The 21,068-nt window shown below is 49.7% G+C and overlaps 2 protein-coding genes across 2 annotated transcripts in view; both read left to right on the top strand.

Annotated features, from left to right (window-relative positions):
• The first annotated feature begins 250 nt into the window (after positions 1–250).
• Positions 251–15,020, top strand: LOC125111184 (ATP-binding cassette sub-family A member 13-like). Its single transcript, XM_047753038.1, has 6 exons — positions 251–275; positions 2,412–2,575; positions 4,971–5,101; positions 9,744–9,877; positions 12,639–12,803; positions 14,580–15,020. The coding sequence occupies exons 2-6, from the start codon at positions 2,412–2,414 to the stop codon at positions 14,781–14,783; spliced, it is 798 nt and encodes a 265-aa protein (XP_047608994.1). The 5' UTR covers positions 251–275; the 3' UTR covers positions 14,784–15,020.
• Positions 15,021–16,170: 1,150 nt separating this feature from the next.
• The window catches only part of LOC125111183 (ATP-binding cassette sub-family A member 13-like), a 281,764-nt gene continuing 276,866 nt past the window's right edge, over positions 16,171–21,068 (top strand). The window contains 5 exon segments of the mRNA XM_047753036.1: positions 16,171–16,645; positions 17,685–17,785; positions 18,274–18,459; positions 19,179–19,366; positions 20,785–20,924. Of these exon segments, the coding sequence (XP_047608992.1) occupies positions 16,381–16,645; positions 17,685–17,785; positions 18,274–18,459; positions 19,179–19,366; positions 20,785–20,924 (880 nt within the window). The 5' untranslated portion in view covers positions 16,171–16,380.

The raw sequence follows: 21,068 nt of genomic DNA on the forward strand, positions 1-21,068 counted from the left end.
TGTGGAATTAGAGACGGGTCAAATAGCAACTACTTGTTGGCAAACTGTTGGAATGTGGTTTACTGCTTAAATCATTTAATGTCGATGTGCTCTGGAAATCTCCAGTGACTCTTTCCTTCAGGTCTATCCTTCAGTTTGAGGGGCCAGGATTCTGGGGGCCCCTTGATTTTAGAACTAAAGTAGGTACACATCAGTGCTTTGTGATTGCTGACTGACCTCACCTATCTGCCATCTTCTTTATTGTAGATTCTTCTTTTGGTCCCCGTTTTATAACAGTAAGTATTTTAACAAAGATTTGAAGCCTACTCTTCAGAGATATCATGGTGTCAACTGAAAAACAAATGTACAACCTAAAATTTGAGAATCATGTTTTATCTGGCGGACAAAACTGAGAACTTAAGCCTTCAAGACAGGCCGGCGGAGAGCTGGGAGGGGCTGCTCTGAAGAGGTGAGGGAGGGAAGCAGGAGAAGGATGGGGGCCGGGCTGAGCAACTGGAAGCCCTTCCCTGTGGACAGACACTTTGAGATAAAAGTTACAGCAGGAGCAGGGAGGGGCTGCGTCCCGCTCGGATAAAAGAAGGGGACCACTGGTGTCTCATTCTTGAGGTCCAGGGGACCCCCGGGGCCAACACACTCACAGGAAGGTCCCTCGGGGGTCAGAGAAGGGAGGGGCACAGACCACAGTCCATCCTGTCCACTCCCCCGAGGCCCTGGAGCTAGACTCCATCTTGGCTAAAAGATGCCCCAGCACCCAGGGCAGGGCCCTGAGGCAGGACAAATGTGGGCTCAAGGCCAGACGGAGCAAGGCGATTGGCCAGAGGAAGCCCGGAAGGCCGGCCCCACGCCCCTGATTTAAACCACCCCCAAGGCAGGGGTCACTCTCTTGCTCTCTTCCTCTCTGTCTGTCTGTCTCTGCCTCTGCCCCCCGCCTCCGCCGCCCCCACCGGAGTCCGCCTGTGCTGTCTCCTCACCTGTCTTCTCTCTCTTCTCTCTTAATAAACTCTATTTGCCTCACTACCCCGTCTCTTTGCTGAATTCTCTCTCCAAAGGGACAGGTTCTGGGGACCTCCAAGTGGTTAGGCTTCAGGGTTCTCACCCTACAGCCACCCAAGAACAGGAGGAGCCAGAAAATATAGTTTTGTTATAAACACTGTAGGTAGTCAGAACTTGAAAAGGTGACTGTTAATTAGAGAAAACCAGCCTCTCAAGTCCGTGCTTTCAGTGCTTTTCTGTCTACGGGAGGGTGCAGGAGGCCGGGCTCTTGAGGTCAGCCCTCGGATGTGCATCTTCACTCTCTAGGGCCTGTGCCCTGCTTTTCTCCGCCCTGAATGCCCTCAGGCGGCACAGTCGGGGTGGCTTGTGTGGCTTGTGTGGCTTGGTTTGATGGCCACAACATCCTTCGGTTACAGGTACGCGGGCGACCTTTTCCATCCACAGTGGCGAAGTTCAGAACATTGATTTTAAGTTTATTTTTCCATACAAGTGTCTGATGGTTTGCTTTTTGGTAGTGCTGTGTAGAAACCCATTTTGAGACAGCCAGCATCCCGAAGGGCGGGTGACTCAGTGTGAGCAGCTTTAGCAGGTGGGCTTGAGGCCTGCCTGTCTCGTCAGGCTGAAGGTTCGTGAGTCTGGCCCAGACCTTGTCTCGGTCCAGGCGCACCGCGTAGTGGTTGGTTGGGGGCGTTTGGCTGTGCTCACTGGTGTGTGGGGGGGGATTTTGTGGGTACAGAAGCGTTCAGTTATTGACACTGAGCGTGTTATGATTGTGTTCAGCTCCCATAACCGAAAAAGCCCAACAGCAGTAGGTATTCTAGTTTTGTTCAAATTTGAACAATTCACTTATTTCCAAACACTATCTCAAAATCTTAGAAGCTGGCCCAGCTTATTATAATAACAGATCTCTACCTCTCTTCTCCTGTCCAAACTTCCATAAAATTAAAAAAAAAAAAAACACCCCAAACATCTAGCAGAAAAATTTTAAGATCTAATCTGCTCAAAATGGTGACACATTAGGCAGGAATCTGGACCCCCAGGGGTTCTGCATTCTTTGTTTTTTTGTCTTTTTAGGGCTGCACCCATGGCATATGGAGGTTCCCAGACTAGGGGTCCAATTGGAGCTGTAGCTGCCAACCTACACCACAGCCATAGCAATGCAGGATCCCAGCCGCATCTGCAACCTACACCACAGCTCACGGCAACGCCAGATCCTTAACCCACTGAGCGAGGCCACAGATTGAACCTGCAACCTCATGGTCCCTAGTCAGGTTCCTTTAACCACTGAGCCACGATGGGAACTTCCATTCTTTGTTTTTGCAGCACTGCCCTCACCCCATCTTCTAATTGATCAATAAAACTAAAGTATGAAGCTCTTTTTTTTTCTGTTTTTTTTTTTTTCCTTCCTTATTTTTAAGATGGACCTTAATAAGACTGAGGAGGTGCTGACGAAGTTGGAAAGTCTTCACCGGCAGCCCCACGTCTGGGAGTTTCTACTTTTACTGCCGCGACTGCGTGCAGGCAATGACCAGGGTGAAGATGGCATCCGAGGGGCAGGACACCTGCTGCAGGCAGCTGTGAAGTAAGTTGCACAAGAGAGAAACATAACTAGTTGCAGGCGATTGGTTTTCCCTCTTCAGTTTAAAATTTTTAAGTGATGTGCTGGTTTCTGGGTACAGTGATTCAGGTATACGCACACATACATGCATATTTTATGTTCTCTTCCACGTAGGTTATGACGAGATACTGAGTGTGTTTCCCTAGGCTCTACAGTAGGGCCTTGCGGGCCACCTGTTTTATATATAGGAGTGTGTATATTTTAATCCCAGTCTCCTAATTTATCCCTCTGTCCCCTCCCCTTTGGTGACTATTAAGTTTGTTTTCTCTGTTTGTGAGTCTGTTTCTGTCTTGTAAATAAATTCATTCGTATCCTTTTTAAAGATTCCACATATAAGCGATGTCAGGGAAGGGTCTCCCTCTGTCTAGCTGACTTCACTTAGTGTGCTAATCTCTTTGTGCATCTAGGTTGATACAAGTAGCAGTATTCCGTTATTTTTTATGGTTAATCGTCCCCTGTACATATTACTACGTCTTTATCTGTTCCTCCGTCTATGGACAGTTCCATGTTGGCTGTTATAAATAGTGCTGCTAAGAACATTGGGTGCACGTGTCTTTTTGAATTGTACTTTTCTCCGTATGCATATGGGGTTGCAGGATCTTAGGGCCGATTCATCTATGACAAAGGAGGCGAGAATATACAGTAGAGAAAAGAGAGTCTCCTCAGTAAGTGGTGCTGGGTAAACTGGACAACTGCATGTAAAGGAGTGAAATGAGAACATTCCCCAACACCATGCAGAAAAATAGACTCAAACTCAAGATGGATTAAAAACCTATATGTAAGATCAGCTGTTACACAACTCTTAGAGGAAAACATAGGCAGAATACACTTTGACATAAATGGCAGCAATATCTTTTTGGATCTGTCTCTGAGAATAATGGAAATAAAAACAAAAAATTAAAAAATGGGACCCAATCGAACTTAAAAGCTTTTGCACAGCAAAGGAAACCATAAACAAACCCAAAAGACAACCCACAGATGGGAGAAAATATTTGCAAACAACGTGACTGACCGGGCATATATACAAGCAGCTCATACAGCTCCATATCGAAAACCAAACAACCCAATCAAAAATTGGGCTGAAGATCTAAATAGACATTTCTCCAGAGAAGACATACAGGTGGTCAAAAAAGCAGATGAAAAGATGCTCAACATCACTAATTATTCGAGAAACGCAAATCAAAACTACAGTGAGGTATCACCTCACACCAGTCAGGATGCCATCATCGAAAAGTCTACAAATAGGAGTTCCCGCTGTGATGCAGTGGGTTAAGGGTCCAGTGTTGCCACAGCTGTGGATAGGTTCCAGCTGTGGCTCAGATTCGATATCTGGCCTGGAAACATCCATATGTCATGGGTGTAGCAAAAAATGTCTACAACTAATGACTGCTGGAGAGGGTGTGGTGAAAAGGGAACCCTCCTACACTGCTGCTGGAGATGTAAGCTGAGTATGTCACCACTTATAGACAACAGTATGGAAGTTCCTTAAAAACCTCAAAATAGAATTACCATATGGCCCAGCAATCCCACTCCTGGGCATATACCCAGAAAAAAAAATTCAAAAAGATACATGTGGAGTTCCCTTCATGGCTCAGTTTTTAATGAATCTAACTAGGATCTGTGAGGATACGGGTTTGATCCCTGGCCTTGCTCATTGGGTTAAGGACCCCGCATTGCTGTGAGCTGTGGTGTAGGTTGCAGATGCAGCTTGGATCCTATGTTGCTGTGGCTGTGGTGAAGGCCAGAGGCTGTAAGCTGTAGCTCCAATTCGACCCCTAGCTTGGAAACTTCCATATGCTGCAGGTGCAGCCCTAAAAAGCAAAAGAAAACAAAAAAAAACCCAAAAAACAAAAACCAAACAAAAACATGTATCTCCTCACTTTTTAATGGGAAAATAATCTCTGAGTAATTGACACAAGAAAAACACCAGGAAGCGGATGGAACTCTTTCAAACAGGCGTTTGACACAATTAGAAACCCGCTGAGTAAAGCCCTGACATACTCAGCTGCCTGGGGTAGGACCGTGGAGGATGGGGTGCCTGGTGCTCCAACAGGCTGCCTTCCAGGTATGAAACTGAGTGTCCTGGGTAACAGCACCCACCCGCCCCCTGAGCTGCCTGAGGGAACTTAAGAGAGCGCCTAACTCTTACGTGCAGCTTCCCCAGGGAGCTGAGGCCACGTTGAAAGCCCCCTTCCCGTGACTGTGGGTGTGTGAGTGGTCCAGCCACATCCTGCGGGGCCGGGGTTCGGGGGGAGGCGGGGCGGGGGGGGGGGGAGGCGAGGGAGGGACCTGGGTCCAGACGTGCCACTTGTATTGCTAGTGACTAACCCACTCCGCCCTGCTTCTCTTTCGGCTCTAGTTCCTTATCATCTCTAGAGGATTTGGACTGGCTGCCACTCAGCCACACCTTTGCCAGGGTCTCCAAGATGGTGCTGAATGTGGCCATTTCGATGCTGACGTTTCTGCAGGAGCGTCAAGTAGCAACCACAGGTATGGCTATCTTAGAGCTCTCGTGATGTGGCAGTGATGGCAGTGTTTCACTAGTTAAGCGTTTTTGTTTTTGTTTGTCTTTTTAGGCCCGCACCTGCGGCATATGGAGCTTCTCAGGCTAAGGGTCGAATCGGAGCTGCAGCTGCCAGCCTGCACCATAGCCACAGCAATTCGAGATCCAAGCCTTGTCTGTCACCTACACCACAGCTCACAGCAATGCTGAATCCTCAACCCACCGAGCAAGGCCAGGGATCGAATCTGTATCCTCATGGATACAAGTTGGGTTCATTACTGCTAACCCTCAACAGGAACTCCCTTGCTAGTTAAATTTATTGGCAGCCACTGTAGAGCTAAAATGCTGTTCAAAGAAATGATTAAATTGAAATATCTAATGCCAGAAAGAATCAGTTGTTTCTGTTCATAAAAGATAGAAGTAGCCTGAAAATTTAGAGCTCCAACCTGAGTTTGACTTTCTACCATTGTTGACATTCTGCAGTGATTGCTAATAAAAATGTCATTTTTAATGAAAAAACCCTGCTTTGAAAATTCTTTGACTTGATGTCCTTTAAGGACAAACCCATCGCTGGCTCTTTGATTTTAATCTTCCTTCTGAACGCCTGTGGCTGAATTCCTATTAGGAAGACATATTTGAAACACAGAAGGGCCAGTGAGAGGAGGCAGGTAAGATGGATTTAGAAGGCTCCCTAGCTGAATTGGCAGCAATTCCATAGGGAAATGTGGAATTATTTAGCTCCATTCTTGACCTAGGTATGCCTCCTTTCTTTTTTCATTAAATACTCATTTTATTTTATTGACAAATAAAATTGTACATATTTGAAGTGTACAATGTGATGATTTGATATTTGTAGACATTGTGAAATGATGACCAAAACCAAGGAATTAAAACATCTATCATTTCACAGAAGTTACCTTCTTTGGGGTGATTGTGATCTCAGCAAATCGCAAGTGTGCGGTGGAGTCTGGTTAACTAGAATCGCACGCTGTGCAGGACACATCTTATAACCGAAGGCTCATCCAGGGACTGATGCCTCTCTGTCTTCCCCACCTCCAGCCCCTGGCAACCACCTCTATGCTCTCTGTTTCAGGATACTTTTCTTTTTTTGCTTTTGAGGGTCACATTTGTGGCATGTGGAGGTTTCCAGGCCAGGAGTTGAATTGGAGCTGTAGCCACCAGCCCACACCACAGCCACAGCAACGTGGGATCTGAGCTGCATCTGTGACCTACATCGAAGCCTGTGGCAATGCTGGATCCTTACCACACTGAAGCGAGGCCAGGCGTTGAACCTGCATCCTCATGGATGCTAGTCGGATTCATTACCACTGAGCCCCAGCAGGCACTCCCAGGATACTATTTCTAGAACTGTCAACTGGACCTGAACATTTAACTTTTAATCCTCTCCTTTTGTCTTTCTCTATCTCTGTCTCCTTCTGTAAGGGAAATACAAAGAGAGAACAGTGGAGTTAGAATTCATCTACTCACCCATCCACCCCTCCATCTACCCACATGTCCATCCATCATCCATCCATGCATCGTCCACTCCTCCATCCACCCGTCTATTCATCATCCCTCTATCCTCGGTCCATCCATCCGTCATTCCATCTGCCCCATTTACCCATCCATCCATTCATTTATTCATTTTCTCATTCAGTACACACTTATTAAGAACTTTCTGGAGTTCTCTTATGGCATAGTAGGTTAAGGATCTGGCATTGTCACTGCAGCAGCTTTGGTCCCTGCTGTGGTGCGGGTTGGATCCCTGGCCTGGGAACTTCCACATGCCATGGGCGAGGTCAAAAAGCAACAACAGCAAAAAACCCCACAAACCCCAGGGAACTTGCTGTAAGTCAGACTCTCCAATGTAATGGGAATAAAATGATCAGTAAGACACAATTCTTACTTGCAGGACAAACATGTTTAGTAAATGAGACAAATATGTCAACCAAAAAAACAAAGGCCACAGAATATGACTCACATCTTTCTCAGGAAAGTCTTCAAGGAGAGGTTTTGAAGGATGAGTTAGAGCTTATCAAAGAGACCAGGGGGCACTGCCTGAAAGAGGAACCGCATGTGGGGGCTTTGGCCAGGATGCTGAGTGTTTGACATTCACCGTGTCTGGGGTGAAGTGGGTGTGGACCGGAAGTCATCCAGAGAGAGCCCAGACTGGGTCACAGAGGCCCTTAGAGCAGCCTTAGATCCGCGCTGTGGAAACATCCTCCTGGGAAGATGGGGGTGGGGGTGGGGGTGGGGTTGGAGGCAGGGGCCCCAGGGTCACAGACGCTCCACCTGCCCCTTATTCTCAGTATCTCGTCTCCTGACTATACAGCAAAGTGTTTACACGCGGAGGTTTCTATGATCCCTTCCAGAGCTTTCCTGCTCCATGGAGAAACTTGACACCTCCACCACCCCTGGTCCTGCCTCCAGCTCTTCCTGTTGCTGTGGCTCAGAGGAGGGAGGACCCCACAGACAGGCAGCGTTTCTTTGCAACCTCTGCGTTAGGGTGTAACCTGCTGCTTTTGTAGCTCAATTCCAGTAGGAACCTTTATTCCTTTGGCTCAGAATAAAACCCAGAGGGGGAACAGGAGATGACATAAAATACCCCTTTGAAATCCTCCTGGTGACCTCAACTTTAATAAACTCATTAGGAAGCTCAGGTTTTTGTGCAGGATCCAAATTACGACCTTCGATTTGCCTTCTACGGTTAGAGACAGAATTACAACAAAGAATGTAATTAAAAGATGCCCTTGCCTGTCAACTTGCCAGGGAGTCAGAGCTTAGGAATACTATTATGAAACATACTTCTGGAGGCAACTCAAAAGTGTCTGCATTTCTCTTGTCTCCAAGAAAAGCCCTCTTGCCTCGTCAAAAGCGTGAAGGGGAAGGGCTGGCCCCATAATTGGTGGCTTTGGGCTAATGGTCCAAGCATGCTCTTCACTGAATCGTGAATCCACATGCTCCGAACTCTGTCATTCAGCAATGAATTTAAGAACCCAAGTTGTCTTTCACGTTTTTTTCCGGCTGCATCTGTGGCACGTGGAAGTTCCTGGGCCAGGAATGGAACCTGTGCTTAAAGCAGCGACCTGAGCCAATGCAGCGACAACACCGTATCCTTAACCCCCTGTGGCACGAGAAAACTCCTCTTAAACTTTTCTCAGAATGATCTTATAATTTTACAGTCGTCTGTAGACTGACGTCACTATCTCCTCCCCTCCTTTCTGGAATTCTGTGAAAATTGCCTTCCGAGAGCCGCAGAGATGGGTGGTTACAGTTCAGGCCTGGGAATCAGATTTCCTGAGACCGCGTCATGACTGAGTCTAGAAGTGTGTTCGCGTCCTTCTCCCCCGAAGGGGACGATTATTGCACCTACCAGGGAGCTGCCGGTGCCCTCGGGAGGAGATGCCTGGCTTTGGGCCTGGCACCCTTTACACACAGGAAATGCCAATCTCGGAGCCAGGCTTGTTTCCCAGCCTGGAAGGGCGGCATCTCGGGTTCACGGCCCCCCGTCTTCAGTCCCTCCCAAAGTTCCTTGTGACTGGGCTGTTTTTGTAAATGGTATGATTGTACCTTTCCTGTCGCCCTCACGGCACTCACTTAAGGGCACCATGAAGTCACACAGGAGAAAGTGCTCTGCCGTGGCTGCCATGCGTAGGGAGATGCCTTTCAACTCAGGTGGCTGTTGAATAGTGATCTGAAATGACCTGGATGCTGGATTTTTAGATGAAAGTTCATCTTAGAATTTATGTGCTTTTCTTTTTTCTTTTTTCTTTCTGGCCACCCTGCAGCGTGTGGAAGTTCCTGGGCCAGGGATCCAAGTTGCAGCTGTGACTTATGCCACAGCTGCAGCAATGCAGGATCCTTAACCCACTGTACCGGGCCAGGGGTTGAACCTGCGTCCCAGTGTTGCAGAGAAACTGTCAAGCCATTGTGCCACAGCGGCCACTCTAGAATTTGTGTGCTTTTATGTTCACAGTTGCCAGGCCATACTCACTGAGATAATCTGGTCTCAGAAGCCCGGGAGGTGTATTCTGAGGATGCCACTTACAGATGCCATTGCTGGGTTACTTGGGCAGCTTATGAGTTTTATATTTTAACTCTGTTGGGAACTTTTCCTCTGATTTTAAATAATTTTTATAAAAAATAGTTTTAAAGAGTACACAGTATTTTATGCTATGAACATACCATAATTTATCTTCCCCCCCACCCCCGAGTGCTGGACCTTGAGCAGGTTTTTAGTATCAGTACAAAACTCATGCAGTAACAATTGTACGTTACGTTTCCTTTAAATATTCTAGTCGATTTCTTGAGATAGATTTTTTTTAAGATAGATTTTTTTTAATGAAATTATTGGGCTCACTAATGTGAATTTCAAAGAGGTCTTGAGATAACGTCCAGTTGTGCAGTAGAAATTTGCCGTCACCTGCTCCGGGGAGCATCTGCCGTGTCACTGTTTGTTCTGAAACATTCCGTCTCAGCTTCTCTTTGCTTTTCCTGTTCGACGGTCCACATGGCACTTGGTCTGCAGTTGCCTCTCGTTTCGAAGTGGAGAAGGTGTGCTTTTCTGCATGACTTGAGACCCGTCCCCGTGATGCAGCAGCTGACAGTCCGTCACTGGTTGTCTTGCAGAGTCAGGATACACCCTGTCCTTGACAGAGCTGGTGTGGGATCCACAGAAGGTTCGGGCTGACCTGAAATCCCAGTTTGGTTTTGAGGACCTTCACACTGACCGCATCCTGAATTATTCAGCTCAGCTACAGGAGGTATGCCTGCTTGACTGCTCATCACGATGATGGGGTCTCTTTGACAGTGACTCTGGAACTGCTCCGGGGTGGACTGGGCGGGGAGGGGCTTTAGGACAGGGCTTCTCTTATCAAATCTGAGCCAGTGCTGTGTCCGGCTGTTCTAGAAGTGTTGCTTTCCTCTTGTCATGTTAGCCTAGCCTCAGTAGGACACTTCATGGCTCCAGCAGCAGAAGCAGAGGAACCAGGTCCCGAGGCTGAGATTCTGAAGGCTGGTGGGGGTCTGGATGGCGCATGGGGGCTCCAGCGACCCCCTCCAGACCCAGCTCGCTGCTGCTGCTGCTCCCGAGGTTCTGGGAGGCCTTCGCCTGCAATGCCTTGCATCACTTAGCACATTTGTAGGCACTTCTGCTTCGCCTGGTTCAGGATCCAAGACCCACACACACACCTGTCCTCTTGGGTGAACTGACTGCTCCTCTAGACCCCTCTTCCCGCCTCTGGATTGGGGGGGTCTCTTCTGTGCAGCCCCGGGTCAGGGTTGAGGTGCTGAGGGTCTGGGGAGACCCATGGCTGCCTGCTGGGGTGGGGGGCAGGGTGGTCTGCGGTCAGGGCCTGGATTCTGCTCACTTCTCAGGGTCCCCAGGACCTCGTGCTTCCCTGAGAACACTTTCCATGCTTCCATGCAGTTCCTGTGCGGAGGCAGGCTGAGACTTTTGACCTCTGAGGGGTGGAAGCTGGCCTCCCCTGATGCAGCTGCTGACCCTTGTGTTGGCCTGGGGTTTGCAAAGACCCTTCTGCTGGGCAGGTTGTGGGCTTGGCCGCAGTATAAGGAGTTGTACCTGCTTGTCTCACACCTGGCACTGTTTTATTAACCACCTGCCTCCTGTCGGGCTTGGAACTGTGACCGTAGCTCTTCTCAGGGTGCTCCTGGGTGTGGGACGTGAGACCCCAGGGGGCTGACTGCTACTCTGCTTCCTCTGCCCTGTTTGACCCTGCTCCCTCCTTATTTTAGAGTGTAGTTTGAATCAAACTATACAAAACTTTGATCTTAGAAAGGTAAACATTTTGAAATTAGAATTAAAAGGAAACTGATCAGGAACTTGCACGGAGTGTCCACAAAGCTCCATGGGCCTCACGCATCACAGGTTTGTCTTCGTGGCCACTGTGACAAATGACCACCAAGGCGGTCGCCTCACAGAGCAGCCATTTACCATCTCAGGTCCGGAGCTCAGGAGGCTGCGGTGGCCTCTGGGCTAAAAGCGGAGTATGTGCACAGCTCCGTTCTTCCTGGAGGCTCCAGGGGAGACAGCGCGTCCTTGCCTCTTCCAGGTTTTAGAGGCCACTGCGTTCAGGGGCTTGTGGCCCCTTCATCCTCAGAGCCGATGACGGCTGGTGAGGTTTTCTCACAAAGCATCACTCAGACTCTTTTTTTTTTTTTTTTAATGGCTGCACCAGAGGGAAATGGAAGTTCCCGGAGCAGGGACTGAATCCAAGCCGAAGCTGCAGCAGTGCTGGATCCTTTAGCCCACTGTGCTGGGCTGGGGATCGAACTCACACCTCCACAGGGACCCGAGCTTCTGCAGTCGCATTCTTAGCGCACTGCCCCATGGCAGGAACTCCATCGTGCCAACGCTTACTCTTCTGCCTCTCTCCTGCATTTAGGACCCTTAAAACTTCATCCGGCTCCCTGGATGACTCAGGATAACCTCCTCCTCTCAGAGGGCAGATGAGCCTCCTCAATGCCCTCTGCAGACTCACCTGTCTCCTCCATGCCGCGCGACATAGCCACGGGTTCTAGGGGCCAGTATGTGGGCGTCTCTGAGGGACCATGACCTGCCTCCCAGCCCACAGAATGTCCTTTACTAGGGCATCAATATGAGCCCTGCCCGAGTCCGGGAACCTGCTACTCTCCTGCTCTGCCCGTGGTCTCTGTACCTGCTGCCCTGGAATGGAGTGGGCTCCCCTGCCTGTCCCTGTACAGACCCGTCAAGTCTAAAGGGCAGGGAAGGGCACTATTTCTCTAACAGGATACCTGGGACTTGCTGAGTAATTTTTTTTAATTAAAGAAAAAACAAAAAAAACACAAAAAAACAAAAACCCAATACAAAGACCATGGGGGACTCTGTGGCTTTGCGTCTCAGTAGTCGCAGGGAATAGTTTTAATCCGGATCCTCAGGGAAACTCCAAAGGGAAAAATGGGGCTTTAATGTTTTTTTTAATCATTGCCATCAATGGAATTTCTGAAAGATGACACCGCAGTTGTTGTAAAACTATGTCAGAGAGAAATGAGGTTCATTCCAGCACGACCGTAAGTGTTTTGAGTGACTTTAGAGGAAATGCAGGGGGAAGGTCGTTTACGGTGACATAAAATAATAAGAATAAAGGAGCTGTGGTTTCAAAGTGGTAAACGATTTCCAACCCAGATCTCCCGTGTGAACCCCTCCACCGTCGTCCTTTTATGATAATTAGAAAAGAAAATGCTTTGGGCAAAGCACACGTGTTAGTGCAAAGCCTCAATGGACCTGGGCCGACCCGTGGTTGCCTTTGGCCCCGCGTGAAGATGGGCAGTAGCTGAAATCACCCCCATGTCCCAAACAAGCGGCGGCGCCTGCTGTTCCCGGGTTGTCCTGAGAAATGTAACCACCTTATTGCTTGACTCCAAAGGCCTCCCATCCAGGTCATTCGCACGGACAAGCCGCTCTGTCAACCTCTCCAAAGAGAGAAACATTCTAAGGAAAAAACAACAACCCCTGACTTCAAATATGTTCCGTATTTTTGCCAGATTCCCACAGACAGTTCGCTGGAGCGGATGGTGTGTTCAGCCTTGTCCGGTTCCTCTGAGGATGAAGGTGACAGAGGGGGTCACCCTGGAGACTGCGACCCCAGGTGGTCAGCGGCCAAAAACTACCTGGTCCGTGAGGTCAGCCAGCTGCACCTCTACAAGCAGGTGATGTCCTGTCAAACAGCCGTGCCGCGGCTTGTCCAAACGTCTCCTGCGTCGTTGGCTGTTTGATTTCATTTAAGATTCCCATTTTATTTTATCGTGGTGGGAAGACTTAATGTGAGAGCCACCCTCTACCTGGTTTTTAAGTGTAAATACGGAGCTGTAGCATGGGCTGTGCAGCAGTGCCCCAGGGCTGACTCACCTTGCTCACTGAAGCTTCGTAAAGGCCAATCCAGGAAGTGGCTCAAGAAACCGACTGGTATCCATGAGGATGCAGGTTTGATCTCTGGCCTTCCTCAGTGGGTTAAGGATCCAGCTTTGCTGCAAGCTGCTGTGTAAGTAGCAGATACAGCTCGGATCCCGTGTTGCTGGGGCTGTGGTGTAGGCCTCATCTGCAGCTTCGATTCGACCTCCAGGCCGGGAACTTCCATATGCCATGGGCGAGGCCCCAAAAGAAAAGAAAAAAATGGCCAGTCCATTCATCCCCACCTCATTCACTCTTGGACTTTCTAGGGAGAGGCACGAGGAGCCCACGGCCTGGCCTGTATGTGCACCTCTGGCTACGTGCATCCGCCAGCCTCATCTCACTGGGTCCTTGACACGAATGGCACCAGGAAGTGCCTCCTGGACTTAAGCATCACAGTTGCAGGAACCATTCTCTAGGGTTTGGGGTGTGAGATTTCCACTAGGCTGCTTGGCTCCGCGGGTGTTTGGGCCCTGGGGTGCTTGGGGTCCTGATTGGCCTGTCCCTTCACTCTGGTTTTGACAAGCACTTTGCCCAATCGGTGACCGTGACTTAAAGGGAAACTCTTTTCCCAGGGATGTCCGGTAGTGCAGAGCATGAGTGGCGGTACTGCTGGTGGCCTTGGAAGCCACGGGGCCCTGGCTGCCTCGCAGTTTCTGTCTTTCCCGGGGGCTCTGCAGGGGTGCAAGGTGGAGGCCTGGTGACCAGCGCAGCTCGTTCACTTTGTTCACTTTATTGGTCGTTGCGTTTCCCATCACATGTGGTCCTCGGAGACCCACTTCTTCAACTTTTCTTCCCTAGTATGTATCACTTCTTATGATGAAGGTCAAACTCTCAAATAATGGGTAAACATCAGTAAAAAAATATGGATGTGATTGTCCACTTGGTGGCATTAAATTTATCTGGTGCTAAAATGATCAAGGGGCCGCATTGATCTGACCAGCATCGACATGGTCAGCGGAAACCTTGCGTGTGTGTGTGTGTGTGTGGTCTGGGTAATGAACTCGAGGTTAAGGCAAAGGTATTCAGCACCCTGAGTGGTTCACCATGTATTTAGCACACTTTCCGGTTTGGTGTATTTTGGTTTAAAGTCAATAAACCACACTACTCCTGGCCTTTAGTGTCCCCAAGTTCATGACATAAAATGGTATTGACTAACTGTGTATTAATTATGATATAATTCTAAGGTATGTGAATATATTTATACCATCCCAACTATGTCAGGACAGCTGATAAGCCATATTTCACTTGTTTAGCAAAGGGGTTTCTTTCTCTCTTGAAAACGGGACTGGCCGAAGGAAAGAGAGAAACTGGGTCAGTGAAGAAGTCGGCTACATTCGTTATTGGAGTTCATCACCTTTAATTTTTGAGCAGGAATTCAAATCAGTGCCGTTGTCAGCAGGTGCTTCAGTCAGCCAACCACGTAACAATGGCCTGTCTGTCATCTAGAATCGCCTGTTACTATTTCTTAACAAAATACTATTATTTCCACTTTATCATTGTCAGTGATATTGGTTTCGTTTCTAAATGTGTAGGTGTTTGCTCAGTGGCGAAGGGGCGGCCTGCTCCAGAAGGTGCTGGCAGGGCCCAGCCGTGGCCTGGAGGCTCTCAGGAATCAGTCTGCAGAGGGGAGCCTGCTGTGGAAGGTGGCGGAAGCTTTGCACACTGCGTTTCTCCTCCTGAATGACACCTTGGTAGCGAGTGGCCCACAAGGCCACCACCCCTCTACCAGGATGTAAGGCATATTTTCCTGTGGGTTACTGATTAGAGCAGGCAATCCCGGGTTTTTAAAGAGTTCGTGAGCCTCTTAGGAGTGTGATCCATGCAACTTCGTAAGACAAGCAATGGTCAGTTAGCAACTGGAAAACACGAGATGTGTGTTGTATCGTGGACCAGGGCTCCCCAGCAATGTGCCTGCTGCTCAGATGCTGAAGACAATCCGGTGAGGGCACCGTGTTTGAGAGGGTTTTAAGATTCTGGACTGTAGGTCTTATGTCTTTTGCTGTTTGTTCAAAAATGAACAAAAACATTTTAAAGGTTTTTTTTTTTTTTTTTTTCCTGTAAGGAACTAATTGTTTCTATATTTATTTAAAATTTTTGTGTAGTCGAAATGTTTCCATCAGGTCCAGAAATATTTTAGCAGCAGCCAGGTTAGAACTTGTGTTTTCATTTTCTGGCCGCACCTGTGGCATGCGGGAAGTTCCTGGGCCAGGGATTGAATCAGAGCCACAGCTGCGACCCATGCCACACCTGCAGCAATGTCAGGTCCTTAACCCACTGCGCCAGGCTGGGGATTGAACCCATGTCTCTGCAGCAACCAGAGCCGCTGCAGTTAGATTCTTAGCGCACTGTGCCACAGTGGGAACTCCTGTGTTTCCTTATTTTGTATTTTTACAGCCTTGTAGGAGTTGCTAGAGAAAGGACACAGGGTGTTCTGTCACACGCGAGCTTCAGATGCAGACCTTACTTTGGGGGCCTTGAAAACTTTCCTGCTTGCGTTGTCTATTCTGCAGCTGCCCAAAGTAACATGTCTGTGACTTAAGGCACTTTAGTAGAGGCCCCACATTAGGTCAGCTCGGTGATCCTAAAACCTCCAGCCTGCCCTTGGCATGCTCGCCTAGCATCCTGCCTGGACTCTGGCAGACAGGGCCCTGGGAGCCCCAGGAAGCCCTCCCTGTCTCCTGGCTCATCAGGGACTGGAGACGCGAGTGACTACATTTTGCTTTAAGTACCAGGAGCCACTTGGCGTCCTCCTCTAGAGTGACCCACAGCTGGAGGAACAGGTGACCCACCCCTCTTATCCCTCAGGGCCCCCATCAAGAAGCCACACGTCAGGGAGCAGGAGCCACCATGCACCATCTTGACCTCTTGAAACACTCCCAAAATGCACTTGCATATAAAATATTTTCTGATAGCTGGAGGAGTCGTGGCAGATATTTTATTTTATTTTTCAAAGTTTATCGAAGTCTAGTTGATTTACAAGCCTGTGGTACAGTCTGCTGTACAACAAAGTGACCCAGTCATGCACCTACACATCTGCATTCTCCCTCAGATCCTCTCCCACGGAGCTGATCACAGAAGCCTGGGCAGAGCTCCCCGTGCGGCACAGGGGTCCCCGCGGGCCAGTCGTGCCATGCGCCTCAGTGTGCACGTCGTGGCAGATGTTTTACGTCCCCCGGGAGCCGGACCCTGCCCCTGCCTCCTCACACACCCTGGGAGTATACGTCTCTGTGGTGGGCTGAGGAGGCTCTTGAACCCATAGTCAGTAGACAAGAGTGGCCCCAGGTCAGTGGATTCGAGGGGCGCCGTCTGCCAGGACCCCGCTTGCGGGCGCACATGGGCACGTGGGACTGCGTTCTGCGCGGGCGCTTCCTGAGCAGTGGCATGTTTTCCCGTGAGTGGAATCTTTATTTCCCGGGGCCACACGCTGAACTGCTGCCCTTTCCATTCCGTGTGTTTATTTTTGCCCTCAGCTTCCTGCACCTACAGCGACTGCAGCGCGTTGTCGCGAGCCTGCCCCCGGGGCCGGCTCTGGGGAGGCTGCTCCAGCTCGACGGGGCCCTCCGGAAGGTGCTAGCCCGGACCTCATACTTTGTCCAAGGTAAACCTGCTTCAGGGTTATTTGTCCCAACTTACCTAATTTTACCCCCATTAAACTTTGGGGGAGTTCCCATCGTGGCTGCGCTGGTTAAGAACTGGACACAGCGTCTGTGAGGATGCGGGTTGGATTTCTGGCCTCACTCAGTGGGTTAAGGATCCAGCCTCACTGCAGGCCGCCACGTAGGTCGCAGATGGAAATCAGATCCCTAGTTGCCGTAGCGGTGGTGTAGGCTGGCAGCTGCAGCTCGGATTCGACCTGTGGCCCAGAAACTTCCATACGCCACAGGCGCGGCTGTAAAAAGAAATTAAGAAAAGAAAGAGAGAGGGAGCAGCTGGGATGTCTTTGTGTTACGTCTGTTACGTCTTACAAGTGCGTGTGGTTGTACAGCTATGTCAGAATTACAAGTTGAACCTAGTTTGATTGGGAGGCAGAGTTAGCATTGCCCGCTGGCTCTGGGGTTTGGAGGCGAGCTCTGTGGACGTCACACACGTCCCCATGCCTCGTGGTGGAGCCTCTGCGGGATGTCACACCCAGCACCTCAAGGCTGAAGCGGTCGCAGGTCTGTGCGCCGTCAGCCCGCCCTGGGGCCCCAGGCAGACGCTTTCCTGGGCCGGGGTCTGAGTCCACGTTCACACCCCATCTGTGGGGCTATAGGCGGGACAGGCCGGGGGCTTTGCCCATGTCACCCGTTCTGTCCCCTCTGCGCTTCTCTGCCTGATCTGCCTGGTGTCCCTCTGTGCTGGTGGCCGGGTCTGCAGCAGGCAGCGGGAGGCTCTGCGTGCTTGTGGCCGAGGGAGAGGGAAGAGGAGCCTGACAGGCCGGCCAGGCCATCCTGGCCATCTCCCAAAGAGGAGATGGAATCGCAGGGACTTTCTCAGGTCTCCTCCCGCAGGGAGGTGATAAACTGTCTGGCGGAAGGTCCAGTCTGCTGAAATGCGCGCTTTCAGAATTCAGTGCATTGATTCTCGGCCACGTGCAGAAGGCAGGCGTGGAGCGGCCCGTCCTGGGTGAACATTAAATCCCTCTGTCCATCCTACAGAAGTCCTCGTTCGCCTGGAGACGTCTGCTAACGGCTCCAATCCGAGTGGAGCCGGCCAGTGGAAGCTGGAGAAGGCTGTGCTTTTTGGGCAGTTAGAGCAGGTAAGGCGTGTAGCAAAGGACTGGAGATAAACAAGCGGGAAAGGGCCTGTGAGAAGCCCACTCGGTGTTTTGTTTTGCTCTTGTGAACTGCGCTAGCAAAATAAAGAGAACGATAGCCCGGGTTTGGAGGAACTGTCTTTTCTTTCAACACTTGACTTCAAGGAGTGCCCATTGTGGCTCAGCAAGTTAGGAACCTCTCAGAGCACCTGTGAGGATGTGGTTTGGATCCCTGGCCTTGCTCAGTGGGGTGAGGATCTGGCGTGGCTGCACACTGCAGTGTAGGTTGCAAATGTGGCTCAGGTGCCGTGTTGCTGTGGCTGTGGTGTCGGCCTCAGCTGCAGCTCCCATTCGACCCCTAGCCAGGGAACGTCCACCTGCCCCAGTGTGGTGTTAAAAGGACAAAAACAAATCCCTTTGATTTCTCTAGCTCTTGGAGAGGGTGTTAGCCTCTCGAGGTTACCTCCTTCTGGCTCTCCTTTGTCTTTTAGTTGCTGATGAAGAACGCTACTGGGCTGTGCCTAAGCGGTCACTTGTCGGAGGTGGGAACTCTCCTGCGTCCTGGGCACCCCCGCGTCCAGGAGGGCCTCGAGGGCCTTGAGGGCCTGGTGTGTGGTCACAACTCCTCCCGTGAGGCCAGCGCTCTGCACAAGCTCCTTGAGTCAGTAGAAGATGCTGTGAGTACCAGGGTCTCTTCCCAGGGCACAGGGAGCTCATTTCTAAGGTTAGACCCACTCAAGAGGCTGATGCTGGAATGCCATTTTTCAACGCAGGTGTTGAGATCAGTGAGGCCCGGCTGCCTCTGGTCTCTGTCCCCACGTCTGACCACGCCAGTGCTCATGTGCCACCCGCTTGGCCAAAATCTACTTGACACTCAGTGAGCCTGGCCACGGGCTCTTCGAACTCTCCCCAGGCCACTTCTGCTTTCCCGTGTCCAGCTTTCACGCCCGGCTCCGTTTCTAGTTGCAAAGGCCAAAGGAGGTGGAGTCATGCTGCTTCTAGTTGCCAGCGGCACCAGCGGGCGTGCTCTCCTCACCCCCCTGCCCAGGACGTGGGGCCGCCTTTGCCCAGCTCCCAAGTAGGGCTGTAGGGTGCTGAGTGATTAGTGACCAGGACCATGTCCCGCCCAGCCCCTGTTTTTCTTACTGGGCACGGAAGGTTATATTAACGTTCATCTTTTTGTAGTCTGTTTTATTTTCGATATTACTTGTTTCGTGTTTTATCCTGAAATAAAAACCCACTAAATCAGGAAACTGGTGACCATGAACTGGGACAGTGACGTGTCAATCTGCTCAGATGGGCCCCTTTTTGAGGGAGACTACATGAGGCCTGCATCATAGGGACCCGCATTTGAATGGCTTTATGTGTCACAAGCAGTCTCTCTCTGCCTGTTAAGAATCACCTACTGCAAGAGGTTGTTACTGGGCGCACAAATACGACAGTTTTGGAACCTGAGGACTCTCCGGGCTGGCAGGATCTGGACACACAGCTCTTGGCAGCGAGCCTTCCCTGCTCTCGGCTCTTGCGGCTTCTGGGAGCTGAGGTCTCCCAAGGGGACTGCAAGGACCAGCTTATGTCCGTAGTGTAAGTACCTGTGCGGTGGCAAACTTCTGAGGAATTAGGACTTCCCGTTGTGGTGCGGCAGAGACGAATCTGACTAGGAACCATGAGGTTGTGAGTTCAGTCCCTGGCCTCGCTCGGTGGCTTGAGGATCTGGCGTTCCCGTGAGCTGTGGTGTAGGTCACAGACACTGCTCAGGTCCCGCGTTGCTGTGAGCTGTGGTGTAGACCGGCAGCTGTAGCTCAGAGTCGACCCCTAGCCTGGGAACCTCCGTATGCCGCAGGTGCGGCCCTCAAAAGAAAAAAAAAAAGAAAAACTTCTGAATAATTAGAATCAGGAAGGATTCCAACTGCTTCCTTCTACTCAAGAGACAGGTGAACATAGTATATTCTTTTGTTTGTTTTGGCTGCATCCGTGCCACGTGGAAGTTCCTGGATCAGGGACTGACCCCAAGCTACAGTTGTGACTTAAGCCACAGCTGCAGCAATGCTGGATCCTTAACCTACTGTGCCACAAGGAACTTCCTGTATTTTATTTTTTGTAAATAGACAGTTGTTCAATTTTCTTTCTATTTAAAAAAGTCAGAGTTCCTGTCATGATGCAGTGGAAATGGATCCACTAGGAACCGTGAGGTTTCAGGTTCTATGAGGACACAGGTTCAATCCCTGGCCTCACTCAGTGGGTTAAGGATCTGGTATTGCCGTGAGCTGTGGTGTAGGTCACAGACATGGCTCGGATCCTGCATTGCTGTGTCTGTGGCTATGGCTGGCAGTTGTAGCTCTGATTCGACCCCTAGCCTGGGAACCTCCAAATGCTGCAAGTGCAGCCCTAAAAAGCAAAAAGCAAGAAAAAAAAAAAGATTAACCTATTTGGTACTATTGGAAAGCATCTACAAAATGTAAAATATTGAACAGTCCCTTTGAAGTTTAGCCATTGGTTTAATCTTTCACAAGAAATCCTGGGCATCATTTAGCCTGGGGTTCTTGTCTATCACGATTCAGGATTCCAGCCTTAACTGCTGAGCGGCTCCTCATGGGAATTATGCTTTTCCAGAAACTTTGCATTGTTTTTATTTCGATTTTTATGTATGTGTGATAAATTTACACTCTCCCTGGCTTTTAGGGTGTTCACAGCATAGGAAATCTATGTCTCTTAACCTCAAACTCATTTCATATTCTACCCTTTAACTTTCTCCTTTCTCCGCTCTTGATTTGTTGCCTTATATTTTATGAATTCCCGTAAATGACTTTTCCTCAGTTTGCAAATCATTGTGGGGGAATTCATAAATAAATACCTATTAAGAAAACTATTTCAAAAGTTCTAATCTCCTATATGACTAGTGCCAGGCTTTTGTACATATGTGTATTTAGATGAATTTGTAATGCTACCTTCTGGGAAACCATTATTAACTTTTGTTTTCTCTGGATTGTTCTTGATTGCAGGCTATTTCATACACTAAAGAAAGTACAGCTTTTCCTGGAACAGACACCCTCCTGGAAAGCCTTCCTAGGATTTGTCAGGAAGACGTGTGAACTGGCTCGATTTGTTAACAAGCAGGAGAGTTTCCAGGACGGTTTGCTTGGTAAGTCAGTGATTTTACCTCCAGGTACGTAGGTATCCCCTCGGTGTGGCGGCAGCACGGCCCCTAAGCACAGCAAAGGACTGAAGCTTGATGTGTGGCCCTGAACGTGATCTATCCTAGAGGATGTTCCATGTGCCCTTTGGA

The sequence above is a fragment of the Phacochoerus africanus genome, chromosome 11, assembly GCF_016906955.1.
Source record: "Phacochoerus africanus isolate WHEZ1 chromosome 11, ROS_Pafr_v1, whole genome shotgun sequence".
Lineage (NCBI taxonomy): Eukaryota > Metazoa > Chordata > Mammalia > Artiodactyla > Suidae > Phacochoerus > Phacochoerus africanus.

Bases quoted from the DNA above. Each gene is read 5' to 3' on its own strand.
- LOC125111184 (XM_047753038.1), top strand. From the start codon at position 2,412: ATGGACCTTAATAAGACTGAGGAGGTGCTGACGAAGTTGGAAAGTCTT. The intron at 2,576-4,970 runs GTAAGTTGCACA...TTTCGGCTCTAG, and splicing joins CTGCTGCAGGCAGCTGTGAA to TTCCTTATCATCTCTAGAGG. The intron at 5,102-9,743 runs GTATGGCTATCT...GTTGTCTTGCAG, and splicing joins GCGTCAAGTAGCAACCACAG to AGTCAGGATACACCCTGTCC.